This window comes from Bison bison, unplaced genomic scaffold (assembly GCF_000754665.1).
Source record: "Bison bison bison isolate TAMUID 2011002044 unplaced genomic scaffold, Bison_UMD1.0 scf7180017864325, whole genome shotgun sequence".
In the NCBI taxonomy this organism is placed as follows: Eukaryota; Metazoa; Chordata; class Mammalia; order Artiodactyla; family Bovidae; genus Bison; species Bison bison.
This window is the reverse complement of record NW_011494897.1, coordinates 1,331,700-1,347,991: the sequence shown is the minus strand read 5'-3', so window position 1 is coordinate 1,347,991 and position 16,292 is coordinate 1,331,700. Positions and strand designations below refer to the sequence as shown.

Genomic DNA, 16,292 nt, shown 5'->3' with positions numbered 1-16,292 from the left:
TACAACCTAGCCCATGCATGAATTAAAATGAAGTTTGAATTGCATTGATATAAATTAGTAAACCTACTATAAGTAGCAAGAGCCTTAGCTTTGGAACCAGGGTCATTGGGTTTGAACTCCTACCCATCTCCTACCCTAGCACAGCCACTATCAAGCTGTGTGACTTAGGCAATTTACTTAATTTCTCTGTGCTTCAGTTTCCTGGTCTATAAAATGAGGATGTAATGGCATACTAAAGGAGATCAGTCCTGGGTGTTCATTGGTAGGACTGATGCTGAAGTTGAAACTCCAGTACTTTGGCCACCTAATGCAAAGAGCTGACTCATTTGAAAAGACCCTGATGCTGGGAAAGATTGAAGGCAGGAGGAGAAGGGGACAACAGAGGATGAGATGGTTGGATGGCATCACCGTTTCAAAGGACATGGGTTTGGGTGGACTCCGGGAGTTGGTGATGGACAGGGAGGCCTGGCGTGCTGCAGTTCATGGGGTCACAAAGAGTCAGACACGACTGAGCGACTGAACTGAATGGTACCTGTGTCTTAGCATCACTGAAAGAGTTTAGATGAATTAATACTTCTCAAGTCCTCAGAACACTTTCTGGCACATTACTATGTCCTTTGTGTTAGCTGTCGTCTTTTAAAATTTTCATTATCAGTATTACTCTGCTCTTTATCATTAGCAGCTTTGCATATTAGATTTCCCATTGGAAAGCCAGTGATTCAGTCAGAAGTTACTGGCAACAAAATACTTTGGTGTTATAGAGAGAAGGATAGTGTATCAATCCCCAGTTTACCATGCTTAGTTCTAAGAAATTTCTGAGTCACAGCCAATAAACCACATTTTTTGTTCTGTGAATGTGGTGGAGAAAGCCAAACAAAACAAAAAATATATGTGTGTATGAAGTAAAAATTTTAGATTTCACCCTAAGTTTGAATCCCAACTATACCTGAGTTTGAATCCCAAAGATGTCTCTTGAATCTCTTAACCTCAATTTTTACATCTAAAAAGTGCAGGTTAATAGATCATAGGCTTGCTGTAATGATTAAAGAAAGTAACACATACAGAAACTTTAGCATGGCAGCTGAGTGAAGTCACTCAGTCGTGTCCGACTCTTTGCGACAGCATGGACTGTAGCCTACCAGGCTTCTCCAGGCAAGAGTACTGGAGTGGGTTGCCATTTCCTTCTCCAGGGGATCTTCCCGACCCAGGGATCGAGCCCAGTCTCCCGTATTGTAGGCAGACCCTACAGCCTACAGGGAAGTCCACCAGGGAAGTCCTCCAGCATGGCAGCTAGTATATAATAACCATTCAAGAATTGGTAGCTGTTATTTGGACCCAGAAGGACCCAAAGCCATTGATCAAGATAACAGAAGATGACATGTTCTTGTGGAAGGATGTTCTAGCTGGTCCTCTCCCTTCCTGTTTGCCAAGTTTCAGTTCTGTATCCAAACTTTATTTTCTTATTTCTGATTGCTCCTTGTATGACTTGGAATAAATTGGAAAATCAAGAGTGTATTTTGTTTCTATGAACTTGTTTTGTTTTAAAATGCTGGTCGTCTTTCTTCTTCATATAGTTTGAAGGGGGTGAATCGTTATCCAGTGGAAACTTGTGTCAGAGGTCCCGGCCCAGCAGTGACTTAAACAACAGCACCCTGCAGTCCCCTGCTCACCTGAAGGTCCAGCGGAGCATCTCGGCAAACCAGAAGCAACGACGCTTTAGTGATCATGGTGGGGGAGAGTCAAATAAGTGCAAAGACAAACCAAGTCTGCCCAAACTTGCATTTTTTGTTAAGCATTATACAGTTCACTTGTTTATGTCCTTGTGTCATCCCCAGTTATCACAGATTTATATTACTGAATGATTAATATAATCCTGTTTTCAGGGGCTGACCTAATTTTTGTAATCAAGTTTAATCTTAGCTCAAAGTGTAAAGTATGCAAACAAAGATTATTTTTAATACAAAAGTTTCTGTTTGTGAGAAGAAAATATGTCAGTTGTTTTTCAGTTAATTTTGCTTTTTTAAAAATTACAGCTGGTCCATCCATTCCTCCTGCTGTATCATACACCAAAAGGCCTCAGGCTAACAGCGTGGAAAGTGAACAGAAAGAGGATTGGGACAAAGATGTGGCTCATAAACTTGGCAGCACAACAGTTGGATCAAAAAGTGAAATGACTGCAAGCCCTCTTGTAGGGCCAGAAAGAAAAAAGTCTTCAACTATTCCAAGTGTGAGTAATTATTCTGGCATATTGCAATATGCTGTAGTTATTTATTGTTGAAATTTTTTATTTAAAGGTTAAAATTTTTTTTCAAGTTTCAAAATTTAAAGTGAATCATACATTTAAAGAACATGCAAAGGGGGCCAAGCTTCTAATAAATGTAGTTTAAGAACGAAAAAATATGAATTCTTTAAATAACATTTACCTTATCACAAGGAAAGTACATTAAACTTTCCTGCCTCAGTTTTCATGTTTGTAATATTTACTTGATAGTATATTTCATTGGTGCATTTAATTTTACGTTTACAAATAAGCTGTTCAGTGAAGGCACACTATAGCAATAATTAATTTACAGAGTTAATTCACATTATCTGCTTAAAACAGAAAACTATAGAAATTAGATAATGAGAGCTGGAAGATAGATTGAGACATCTACCTTAAGATCTTACCTTAGCAGCAAAGAATGAAGAGAAAATATAAAGGAAAGCCAAGATGTACATAGGATAGAAGTAGAATTAGTATCATTTAGGAGGTGTGAGTTTAGAAAGGAAAAGGGGCAAAATGAAGGGGAAGAAATATTTGAAGAAATAATAACTAAAAAAAGTGATGGAAAACTTCATATTAAAAGGACTCAAAAGGCATACAGAAGACAGAAGGAAAACTTATTCCTGGGCTCATTAAAGTGGGATATATGGATACCAAAAACAAAGAGGAAAAACTTTAAAGGTTTCAGAATGAGACAGGAGGTGACCTAAAAAGGAACAAGATGCACACTGACATCAGATTTCTCAACATGGATGCAGGAGATAAATGGATAAAAAATATTTTTTTTTCTAAAGTATCAAAAGCACATTGAACCCAGAATTTTATACCCAACCAAACTGTCATATAAATGTCAGTCATTTCAGTTCAGTTGCTCAGTCGTGTCTGACTCTTTGCAACCCCATATGTAAAGAAGAATATTCTCATGACTAAAGTATTTCAACTCTTGTGATACAATGACCCACTTGAAAACATTGCTGTCTGAGCAAGTATTCTTATAGGAAGAGAAAGGTATCTACAATACTCTGTAAAATATATGGAAGTTGAAAGCAATTGGCTAACTTATTACAGTATGTATCGTGATAACATACACAAAAAAGAAGAAAACAATAATGAAAATTCAGAATCAAAATTTTGGACAATACCAGGAAGTGAAGATAGGGATAGAAATTAAAGGAAAAAGCATATGCCTTAAAAGGGAAGATGGGAGGGAGGTTTAGGAAATCAGTACAGTCAGCCCTTGATTTCCATCTGTGAATGGTTGAATCTGTGGACAGGGGACCTGTGGATACACAGAGGGCTGACTATACTCAGTCATTTTATTTGAAAGACTTGAGCTTCCACAGATCATGGAATCTGCAAGGGTCCTGGAGCTAATCCCCATTGAATAACAAGGGACACCTGTAGCAGTAAGCAAAAATGAGTTCAGAAACGTAAGGACAAAAAATATAAGAACAAAAAATGTATAACTTTTAAGTCAATAGAAGAAAAAAAAAGTGATTTAGCTTATGGAAAGTAGGGAAGGAGAGAAAAAAGCAATTTAAATAGAAACATGAAATAAGGTACCAGAAAGCCTAACATAATCGTAATTATAAATGGGTTAAACTCCCCAGTACCTATTGTTTTATACATGTAATGGAAACCATATGTTTTAAAAATAGGTGGTGTGATCATTACCTTTGGTCTATGAAATAGCTATATATAACCACTTTAAGAATTAATGGATATAGCCACTTACATTCCAGCTGATCTGTTTGGAAATGATGTAACTACAATAGGGTTTAATATATTTTTATAAGCAGTTTTTCAGATAAATCACTTCCTCTTACTTACATATCAACTAGAAGACGGTTGCCAGAGTGTCATCACCTCATATAACAGAAAGAAATAATTTCACCTTTTATTGCATGCTGTTCTGCTGTGTACCTGTCATTTCAACTCAGCTTGGTCTCATTTTCCATAAATATACTCAGCGATTTCCACCCGTCCCTATGTGGTGCTCTTGCTTAAAGTTCCTCCTCACATTATGAAAATCGCATTTCTGTAGATCATTTCGAGTCCTGCCTTCCGCCTGGAGCCTCCTGTAACTGAATACTCTAAAATTACCGTATCAGCCTTTCTGATCACCAGACCACATTATGTAGCTCTTAGTTAAATGCTGCCTTGCATTGTTCACTGTTGTTTCCCCACATTTATGTCCTGTTATATACCAGCACACTTGCTTCCTCAGAATCACTAGTGGTCACGTGCATAGTGGGTGTCCAAAGCACAATTTTTTTCATTTAAAGAAGGCATTGGCTTAAATTCAGATTTACTATGCCACACTTATTTTTTTTTAACATAAGCCAAAAGATTCTGATTGAGAAATTTTTCTCGTGGCCACTTAGTATTAGCGTCAATGGCATGAAAGGGACAAGCCCAGGGAAGCAGCCTGTGGCAGCACAGACTCAGAAGGCTGAGTTTTGAAGAAGTGCTTCACCTGTCACACTTTGAAAAGGAAAGCGGTGTTAACTGAAGACAGCCAGAAACGTTTAAGAGGTCTCTAAAGGGGAGGTATGGTAGCATATCCAACAATGAGTTTATTCAACGTTAGATTTTTGTTTAAAATTAGGTTACTCGTGTGACAATTCAGCCAAGACAGTGAAATGATCAAAGATGGATTCTTAAGTTACTACATTTGGTTCCCATGGGATAATTTTACAGACTTCTAGTAATCTCTTTATAGTTTTATAGTTTCCCAGGATTTTTTTCCTCCTTTCTATTATTTCCAGGATTTTTCCTCTAAATTTTTAATTTCCAGTTAATTTCCTCTTAAATTTTAATCTTCAGTTAAACCTCCTCAGTAGTCTCTAAAAGCAAAGTAAGGAATAATTACATGTTCAAAAATTAGGGATTTATTAGTTAAAAGAAAACACTGTATATGTATGTAGTTGGAAAGAGGAAATATTCCCCTGGGTGGCACAGCACACGTTTTGGTCTCTTCACATGGCCAGTGGCTATGAGGGTTTCCCAAGCAGGTGCAGAATGGACACCCACAGGCTTCCGAGTGGCCTTCCACTGTCAGGGCCCCAGGGTTCCTGTTTGGGATGATAACTTAGTGTGGAGCTAAGTGACACTTAGTGCGGGGCTGTCACTGGTGCATGGTCCCCTCAAGCTACCTGTGCACCGCCCCCATCACCAGCATACAGAGGCATGAATAAAGCCCAGCTCTTTTGTTGCTTCCAAACAACTGCTTCTGCAGGACAGTCAGCTAAAAAACGATGAGGCACTTGCCATGCTCTGCCTTTTACTCCTTCAAGAGAGAGGTGGGAGGTAGAGCTTATTAATATAAGATTCTGATAAGTTAAAATTCCACCATGGATTTTTCTGGAGTTACTTGCCGTTTGAATTCATTTCTTTGACTTTCCACAGCTGCAGCTAGAATTTTTTAATGTGTGTCTTTTTTTTTCCCCTCCTTAAAGAACAATGTGTATCCTGGAGGTAGCATGGCAAGAAGGAATACGTATGTCTGTGAAAGAACCACAGATCGATACACAGCGTTGCAAAACGGGAAAGACAGCAGGTAACTGTCACCATGCAGGTAGGACTGCCGTTGTCATCGCTTTGCGTTAGTAGTGCTCTTGGTACAACTCCTGTAGCTGAACACGTGAAGAGGAAAGGAAACAATCGCTAGTTAGATGGCAGCCAGCCGTGCTTCCTAAGGCACCTCCTCATGTTTAGCAGAAAGGAGCAGTGGAAGAATATTTAGGGAAAATAGGAGGTAACTCTCTTAATCTACGATTTTCTAAATGAAATCCAATAGTAAATAGTTCCCTATAGCAAAACCTATCACAGTGTCCTAATCTTATCTTCATTACTTGAATCTTGTTCTTTTATAAAAAGTATTTATTTTTATTTACTTATTTGACTATACCGGGTCCTAGTTGTGGCATGTGGGATCTTAGTCCCCTGACCAAGGATCGAACCTGAGATCCCAGCATTGGGAGCTTGGAATTTTAGCCACTGGATCACCAGGGAAGTCCTGACTCTTACTCTATTATACCTCTTCTGCTTCCTTCTTACCTTCTCCCTTCCCACCCACCCTGTACAAATACAGGAATTATATACGAATTATATATGAATCATTATATATGAATACAGAAGACTGTGTTTCCCTTCTTCTAAAGAAATGTGGCCATCTCAACTGATCATTGAGACCCCACTGTTCTCAGATCTCAGAGTGTTTTATTTCAAATAATGATAAATCATGTTTTATTATTTAAAAAATTTGACTTCTTTTCATCGTGAGTTGTAAGGACTGCTCATCAGTAGATCACAAAATGACAGAGTTTATTGTAATAAATTCTGTTTAGTTCCATCCCTAGTCATTTTAGTAGACTTGACAGACCATTCTTACACTTGTTTCCTCTCAGTTAATAGGCACTTAAAGTAAACGTTACTATGAGGCATACAAAGGTAAATGAATCTTCCTTGGACATAAGAGCCTTTAGGCTAGAGAGGTTGTCAGGAATTGATTTCTATTTTACTCTTTTCCCTTTACTAAATCTTAATCTGCAGCTCCTTTAATCTGTAGCAGTTTAACCTAAAACTGAGCTAAAAGCATTTTGATGATGTTTCAAGAGAGGGGATTTTTGCTACAGTTATGAATTCTTATTGAATAGTGGGCGCAGTGAGCCACATCAACACATCACTCCAAACTGTGCTTTTTTTTTTTTTTGGAAAGTGTGAGGTGTCTCTGGTCATAATTATTTTACCCATAAAAATAATGTTATAGGTATCAGATTCACATATAGAGAACAAGAGTGTGTGAAATCTTTTCCATGGAAGGTGGTGATAAATTCACCCTGTACACTTTTAAAAATATTGTTGTTAGTCAGTAATAATACCATTGTTGTTGATTTAAGTGTTTGTCATGAAAGATATTAGACTTTTAAAAATCTAATTCTTAAATTTTAGTAAACTACAGCTTTTCTTCTTTTTATATCTCCATGGTCTTCTCAACCGGCTTACGTTGAAAGCCTTACAGAGATGTCCGCGAGCAGCATGTCCTCTGCAGGCTCCGCCGTGGCCTCCGCTGTGCCCTCAGCACGACCCCGCCACCAGAAGTCCATGTCCGCTTCCGGCCATCCTATTAAAGTCACACTGCCAACCATTAAAGACAGCTCTGAAGCTTACAGGCCTGGGTAACATCCTGGTTGCATTTCGTTTGTCATTAAGAGTTTTTAAAAAATATAGCACCATATAAAAATACCTGATAGCCATCACATTTTAAGAGCTTTTTTGAAAAGACTCAGTGTATAGGACAAAGGTAAAGTTAATTGTAACATAAACTTGCTACATCCTCCAGCTGTTATCAGAAATGTTGCTTATAATTTAAGTCATTTTCTAGAGGAATTTTCTTCAAGGATTTTGTTTTAAACCCATCCATGAAATAAAGGGTTGTTCCTAATTTATCATTTAAATAAATTGAATTTTTATGGTTTAAAAACAAACAGAAACATTCCAACCCACAAGACTGGGGGTTGAGACCTGATTAATCTTCTTGGCTCCAGCCAGTCACTGGTACTTAAGAAGAACTTTTAATTTTCCTATCAGTGAAACAAATAATCTCGAAGATCCCTTTCAGTTATAAAGCTAAATTATTTTCTGGTATTTCTGCATGTTAAGAATTCTCAAATTCAAAAACATGTTTGATAGCTTTGTTAATCATATTGTTGGTATCTGGTAGCATTTACTGTCACAAAGGAGTGAATTGTAAATAGGAAATAAGCCTTCAATTCAAAGCCTTTTGATAAACAATAAAATTTGTGTTCCACATTGCTGACTGGTTTAAGAGAACAGTGGAGGGACAAAAAATTGCATGCAATGCCCCTTGTTTGGTATTCCTGATACTGAATTCCAGTATCAGGAATATATATATATATATATGATATATGTCTTTATATCCCTGTTTCAGTAATTTTTTTTTTCTTAATACATATATTTTATTGAAGTATAGTTGACTTAAAATGTTTCAGGTGCACAGCAAGGTGATTCAGTTATACATCAGTTCAGTTCATTTCAGTCGCTCAGTCATGTCTGACTCTTTGCGACCCCATGAATCAAAGCACGCCAGGCCTCCCTGTCCATCACCAACTCCCGGAGTTCACTCAAACTCATGTGCATCAAGTCGGTGATGCCATCCAGCCATCTCATCCTCTGTCGTCCCCTTCTCCTCCTGCCCTCAATCCCTCCCAGCATCAGAGTCTTTTCCAATGAGTCAGCTCTTCGCATGACGTGGCCAAAGTACTGGAGTTTCAGCTTTAGCATCATTCCTTCCAAAGAACACCCAGGACTGATCTCCTTTAGGATAGACTGGTTGGATAGTCCAAGGGACTCTCAGGAGTCTTCTCCAACACCACAGTTCAAAAGCATCAATTCTTCGGCACTCAGCTTTCTTCACAGTCCAACTCTCACATCCATACATGACCACTGGAAAAACCATAGCCTTGACTAGACGGACCTTTGTTGGCAAAGTAATGTCTCTGCTTTTCAATATGCTATCTAGATTGGTCATAACTTTCCTTCCAAGGAGTAACCGTCTTTTAATTTCATGGCTGCAATCACCATCTGCAGTGATTTTTAGAGCCCCCAAAAATAAAGTCTGACACTGTTTCCACTGTTTCCCCATGTTTCCCCATCTATTTCCCATGAAGTGATGGGACCAGATGCCATGATCTTCGTTTTCTGAATGTTGAGCTGTAAGCCAACTTTTTCACTCTCCTCTTTCACTTTCAAGAGGCTTTTTAATTCGTCTTCACTTTCTGCCATAAGGGTGGTGCCATCTGCATATCTGAGGTTATTGATATTTCTCCCAACAATCTTGATTCCAGCTTGTGCTTCTTCCAGCCCAGCGTTTCTCATGATGTACTCTGCATAGAAGTTAAATAAGCAGGGTGACAATATACAGCCTTGACATACTCCTTTTCCTGTTTGAAACCAGTCTGTTGTTCCATGTCCAGTTCTAACTGTTGCTTCCTTACTGCCTATAGGTTTCTCAAGAGGCAGGTCAGGTGGTCTGGTATTCCCATCTCTTTCAGAATTTTCCACAGTTTAGTGTGATCCATATACACATATTAATTTTGAAATTATTTTCCATTATAGGTTATTACAAGATACTATAGTTTCTGCTATTCAATAAATGTTTGTTGCTTGTTGTGTTATCTATTTTTTAAATTAGAAATCTAGCATTCTATTCATACCAAGTCAAACAAATTGAATCAAAATATCATAAATTTTTTAGTTAGGCAAAAATTCAATAGGTTTTTTTAAATATATGTATCATACATATTATTTTTATATAGGTATGCAAAAGCTTTTCTACTATGCTTGATGAAGGCTTGAGAAAGAACATCAAAAAGAAGATGGAGAAATTGCTTCAGTACTTTCTTAATCTTCAGTAACGAAATTGTTATAAAAGGCATTTAGTCTGAAATGATAGTGTCTCAGTAATTACAGTGAACACATGCATCACATCTGTCACCAGAACGACTAGAACAGGGCCGATTAAAAGTAGCCATGGCAACTTTCTAACAGTTTTTAGCATCAGCAAAACTGTTCTCCGTGGTTACCCTGTGTAACGCATCTTCTGTGTCTCAGCAGCACAACCCAGCGCGTACCCGCTGCGTCGCCATCTGCTCACAGTATTAGCGCCTCGACGCCCGACCGCACCCGCTTCCCCCGCGGCAGCTCCAGCCGCAGCACCTTCCACGGGGAGCAGCTGCGCGAGCGCCGCAGCGCCGCCTACAACGGGCCGCCCGCCTCCCCGTCTCACGAGCCGGGGGCCTTCGCGCACGCCAGGAGGGGCACGTCCACTGGTATAATAAGCAAAATAACGTCCAAATTCGTCCGCAGGTCAGTACCAACGCACAGTTTTGTTTCCTTTAGGGAGTAACGGATGTTTGCTTTTTTTTTTTCTTTCACCTCTACAGTGATTTTTTTCCAAAATGGGTTTATAACATTTCATTAAGACATGCTCTTTTTACAGAAACTTGAAGAAAAAGATCATGGAGGACATAGTCTTTTTCCTTAAGGGAAAAAAAAAAAAAGAACAAAATGAGAATTTAAAAATTCTGTAAAATAGAGCAGGAGGAACATAACTTGACATAAAAAAATGTGTGTTCTAACAAAAAGTGTTCCCTAGTTAAAAGCCTCTGTTTAGAAAAAGGAATTAAATGTGACTACATTTGTCCTTCAAATGGTACTTAAGAATACTTTTAAATCGCTCACTAATGACACACATACACATGTAGTCCCCCTTTTATTCTGACTTATAGAAAGCCTATAATGTGCTGGAGTCATAAATATTACTTATGTAATTTAACATCGTAAAATCTTAACATCAGCACAGTAAACACAAAAGGAATACAAGTGGAGTAATCTAATTCAGTAATATTGTGAAATTGTACTCCTTTCTAAAAAGTAACGTAAGTATATAATACCTGGTGATTCTACGAGCGCCACACGTAGTGCAGGTTGATGTAAGTTAGTCCACCATCAGGTCCTGCTAAAGGCCCACGAAAGTCCCGTATGTACAAAGCTCTGTGCTCAGTGCTGAGCAAGTTTCAAAAATGAAGAGACAGCATCTGTGCCCTCAAGATTCAGCCCCAAAAGGAGGAGACTGTCTGCCACCGGCCACAGTACAGAATGAGCCGTGAATGGAAAGAGACGTGTGGGCGAGGTCCTGAGGGCTCCCACTAGGGAAGAAGTTAAATCTCCATACTGGGTAGTTATTTGAGCAAGTAAGAAGTTATGGGTAAGAAACTATTATACTTACTATAAAAAATATTACTTAAATACTTAATTTTCAATGTTTTTAGTGTTCCTAGGGTTTCAGAGAGCGGGTGTAGAAAAGAGAAGCAGTGTCTATAGTCTCTTCCCTTTTTGTGGAACTGTATATAGACTCTATTCATGGATTGGTTTGCCCAAGATCACGCAGCTGCATTTGTAACTTTAAATACCCTTATGCAAAGTCAGTTTCTAACCATATCAGACAGTGATTTTGTACCATTTGGGCGGTTACGACACCACAGTGATAAAGACCTGAAAGCTCCCCAGCAGTCACCATGACCGTGGAAAGTGCTGGGTGACCCTCTGTGGGGCACCAGTTAGATTATCAGTAGTTGGCATTTGACTGGCAATTTAAATCCATTTCTAAAAACAGTACTTGTTCTTATGGTTAAGCCAGAATTGATTTTAAAGTGAAGGAAAATAGATTTTGAGTTTAATGCTTGATTACTAATTATACATTAAGTATCATGCAAAATATTTCTATTTGCAATAAAATTTAGATCAGAGAGAGAAACATACTAAGGAACACTGGACAAGAAGTCAGGACCAGCTGTCAGAGCCGGAACATGCCTTAGAGATCATCATTGGGAGGTTAGGATGGAGATTGTCATGTAGGCGTTCAGCAAAGGTGGACACCTCCCGTGGGCCAGGCTCTCATCCAGGTGCTGTTGCTACAGCCCCTCCTTTCCTGGCAGTTCCTGATTGTCTTGTGACCCCCCCATACTGCTGAAACCTTTTCCTCCCTTGGCCTTCTGCCTTCTTGGGCCCCCTGTCCCTTCTGAGGCTCTTTGCTGGTTCTTTTAGGTCCCCCTGCCCTTCACCCATTGTCTTACCTGGTTCTCCTTACTCTTGGTGATCTCATTCAGGCCCATGCCATTAAATTCCATCATATGTTAACAGTCTCAGTTTATATTTTTAAGCCAGACCGCTCTTCTGAAGGACAATCTTGTATCCAGTTGTCTACTCGGCCTTTCCACCTGGTTGTGAAATAGACTCTCCAACAGAACCTGTCCAGGATTCAGCCTTTGCTTCTCTTCCTCAAACCTGTGCCTCCCTCAGCCTGTGCTGTTTTAGGTCATGGCGACACTGTCCTTCCGGTTGCTGCGGACCCTGAGCCTGGATTATCCTTGCCTCCTCCTCCTCTCTTCATCCCACACGTCATTCCGTGAGCAGTTGTTTTGGCGCTGCCTTCACAGCGTTTCCAGGATTTAGCGGCGTCCAGCCCTCCCAGCACTGCCTCCACGGTCTCAGTCACTGTATGTCTTCCACCTCCTCACAGGTGCCCTAGCTTCTGCCCTTGTCCTATTCTGTCCTCAGCAATGTAAGTCCTTGATGTAAAATCCTCAGCTTGCTTTTTGTCTCATTCAGAATACAATTTAGAGCCCTCCCAGTGGCCTCCGTAGTCTGGCCACCCTTTCCTGCTCTGACTCCATCTTCTCCACTCCTCCCCTTTCCCAGCCAGCCTTTCAGGGCCCCCAACTGTCCTTGAGCGCACCAGGCATACCCATTCAGGATTTCGTACTCCCCTGACACCTGCGTGGCTGGCTTCTACACCTCATTCAGGTCTTTACTGGGCTGTCACTCCCTCTTCCTGCTTTATTTTTCTCCACAGCACTTGATACTATGTGAAATAGTGGATTTCCTTGACTTAATTGTTTGTCATGTGTCTCTCCCAAGAAGACACTCTTTGTGAGAACAGGGGCTTGTGGTTGGTTTGCTCTGTTCTACGCTGAATCTCCTGCCGAAGAGTGAATGCTTCCTCTGACGTGTGGTGTAGCATTCAGTAGATGTTTATCGCATGAGTAGATGAATAATGTGGAAGACAGTTTAAAAAGTAAAGAAAGTTATTAAACATTCTGATAAGTGCTCTGAAGGAAACAGGTCCTGAAAGAGAGGACAAGGTTGAGGGAATAAGAGTGCTCAGAGCCAGCCTGCGGGGGGTGCTAGTGCGAAAGTTTCTCAGGTTCCACCATGCCCTTATCCCCGTTTGAACAATGTCATTTAGTAGAGGCTTTGAGAGGGCAGAGAGAAAGAAGCGAGGGAGGAGGTTGTTTGCTGTTGTTTGTCAGAAATTAGAGGGTGTTGTGTTTTTTTCTGCTATGCTGGGTCCTTTGTGCAGGCTTTCTCATGTTGGGGCTAGCGGGGAAGACTCTTCTTTGCGGTGTGCGGGCTTCTCCCTGCAGTGGCTTCTCTTGTTGCAGAGCACAGGCTCTAGGGCACCTGGGCTTCAGTAGTTGCAGCAAGTGGGCTCAATAGCTGTGGCTCGTGGGCTGTAGAGTTGGGGCTTGTTAGTTGTGGTGCAACAGCTTAGTTGCTCCAAGGCATGTGAAATTTCAGGCCAGGGACTGAGCCCATGTCCCTTGCATTGGCAAGTGGATTCTTATCCACTTACCACCAGGGAAGTCCACTAGGGTTTTTTAATGTCTTGACTTTTAACATATTTTAATTAATTCTGGATTTGGTTAGAGAAGAGAAAAAATGCTCAGTTCTGCTCTGAGGTCACTTGTCACCCTATGAACAGTTTTGGCTTTACAAATATATTTGTGTTCACAACAGTGCCATAAGGGTAGCATTTTGTGGCTCAAGGTGGGGCCATCTAATTCTGCTTCAGATGACTTAATGCAGGAAGACAGGCAAGAATGAATTTCCATCCCAGGGATGAACCCACTGAGCTCTTTAGCAACAGACAGACTGGACATGCAGCTGATCTTTATGCATTTGCAGCCTGTTGAGCTTTGGGTGTTGGAGGCTTGGCGATAAACTAGGTAACTTTTTCAGTGGCTTATTTAATATTCTCAACTCAACTGTCAAGTTATCATCCTTCCCGCTTGTCTTCTTAAGCTTGTCCTGGGCTCAAGCCCGGCCTTTCTCTGTGTTCCCTTTGGCTTCCTCACCTCACTCTACCTAAAGCTGGAAGAAATGGAGCGACACGCTGACACCTCCGTGGGATCCACACCACACCCCATGTGCTGGGGGCAGGGCTGGCACATGCCCAACTCACAAGCCAAGACACCTCACAGGTTCAGGAACCAACTCAGTCGATGTGCTACTAAAGCCTTTAAAAGATGGGGGATAAAAATAGGATGTTACAGGGAAAAAGTAAAGGAATTTGGATTATTAAGCTTTAAGAAAAGAAGGATACAGAATAGTTCAGAGTTAATCATTCATGTATTTTAAAACCATTATCACAAAGAAGAAGCCAGCTGGTGGTAGTTCTCCTTGGCCAGTAAGAAGCTGGACGCCAGAATGACCACATGAAAGAGTTGTTTTCTGGGCTTAAGAAAGAACTTTCTAAGTAAAGTGATTTACACTAGACTAATCCATCAGGGGAGGACGTAGACGTTCTATTTCCAAGTGTCTAGAATGATTTGTTTTGAAGGAGTTCTGTATACCTATTGTATAGACTGGAGATTATATCAAACCTCATAGTTCTTATGTAGGGAATAACCTGATTAGTTCAGCTGATTATATATAAGGTATGTGGCTTTTTTAAACTTCTAAATATTGGAGAACCGTGCCACACACACCGCATGTGCTGTTACAGCCAGCTGCACTTCTCTATCCCCAGGTGCCTCCCTCCATGGCTGCTTGGAGCTGACTTATGCACTATTTGAAACCATTGCCAACTAGCAGAAGTTCTTCCAGTCGATGTCTTTGTGGCATCCAGGCAGGCACGAACAGGATATGGGAAATGATGTGATGAGTCAGTTGCAAATAGTTAGCTGCAAGGGAAGTAGGGCCTAAGGTGTGTTTCATTCCTAATGCTTACAGTTGGGCAGCAGTCTGCCAGCCGTAGAAAAGTCCAGTGCAACATAGATCCCTTCCTGTTAAAGGAATTTTATCTTAGCAGCAGGAATCAGCAGCATTATTATCTTTCTTGCCCAGTTGAAAGACTGCCCCTCAGTATCTATCAGTATATCTACATGTAACTCAAACTGCACACTTCATTTGGGCCTCCTCAAAAATGTGTTGTATTTCAGTGTGCTGTAGTAAAAATAGGTTTGTGTAAATAGCTTTGAACTTTTGTTATACTTCCCAAGGAAGATGCCAGTTATTAAAAATAGAAATTTAAGAAAACCTGTTTGAATGTGAGAGTACATCTTATTATCCTTTTTAATTCAGATAGGAAAATGGTTTTTACCTAATACATCTGTCACGAAATTCCTATAGTTAAAGACCCTGAGAAGTATATAAGGCATTCATATTTTAACCAGTTGAAGTTTTAGAGCTTGTTGTACTGATACACGACATTGTTACTAATTTGAGGGATGAGGAAAGTGGTACTGATTTTATTCCTGTTGCATTCATTTTACATAAATAATGTTTCTGGAATGGTTAAAACATTAAGAAAATGTTAACTTAAGGGTTCAAGTTGTTGATTTTTCCCAGCTATTTACTGTTTTGCTATCACAAGTCATCTCAGTATATTTCAGCTGGTTTATAACTTGATACTCCTGTGTAGATAATTACCTTTGAATATGACAAATTACATTCAACAAAAGAACAGTTAGTGGAGTTTTTCTGGTTTTATTTCACAGGTGGATATCCAGGTAAGATCAGTGTTTCTTTTAAGATTGAATTCATGTTTTTAGACTCATCTGCTTGGATAGGCTGTTTGGTGTGCTGTAATATTTTATCATGTGCATGAATCATTAGCATAACTTCTGAAATAAGTTACTTGCATATTTAAAAACTAGTATTTATTTTCAGAAATACTTATATGCTGAGCTTTATTTCTCACTACAAGGTTAATTTATATTTTTCTGAATTGAGCGACTACTCCAGTTATGGGTAATAACCATTATGAAGTTAAATCTTGCTGCTGATAATTATTAAATAGTTTTAACTTTAGATTGAACTAAAAGTGAAAAGATAAATTATGACTTTAAAGTCACAGCTGGAAATTGGAAGATTACGTAAAAATCCTAAACCATCACTTAGCATGTCCTCTCTGACAATACCCAGTAGACGCTCAATAAATGATAGTCAAGTGTGGTTATGATGAAAAACATAAGTGATATTAGACTGACTAGTAATAGAGATCTTTCATGCTAGAAATTTGCTCAACAAGTTAATTTTAAAATCATTTTAGATACAGGTTTTCTTGGTAATTTTTTTCACTTTTATCATTAAATCTCAACCTTCACTTTGTTTTGAGGGATCCAAGTGAAGGCGAAGCCAGTGGCAGAGCCGATACCTCAAG

At 39.7% G+C, this 16,292-nt stretch overlaps 1 protein-coding gene across 1 annotated transcript in view; it reads left to right on the top strand.

Annotated features, from left to right (window-relative positions):
- MARK1 (MAP/microtubule affinity-regulating kinase 1) overlaps window positions 1-16,292 on the top strand; it is a 114,577-nt gene that overhangs the window by 92,213 nt on the left and 6,072 nt on the right. Inside the window, exons 12-17 of the mRNA XM_010853302.1 lie at window positions 1,575-1,728; window positions 2,034-2,227; window positions 5,722-5,822; window positions 7,279-7,443; window positions 9,899-10,153; window positions 16,248-16,292. Of these exons, the coding sequence (XP_010851604.1) occupies window positions 1,575-1,728; window positions 2,034-2,227; window positions 5,722-5,822; window positions 7,279-7,443; window positions 9,899-10,153; window positions 16,248-16,292 (914 nt within the window). The remainder of the gene's footprint in view (window positions 1-1,574; window positions 1,729-2,033; window positions 2,228-5,721; window positions 5,823-7,278; window positions 7,444-9,898; window positions 10,154-16,247) is intronic.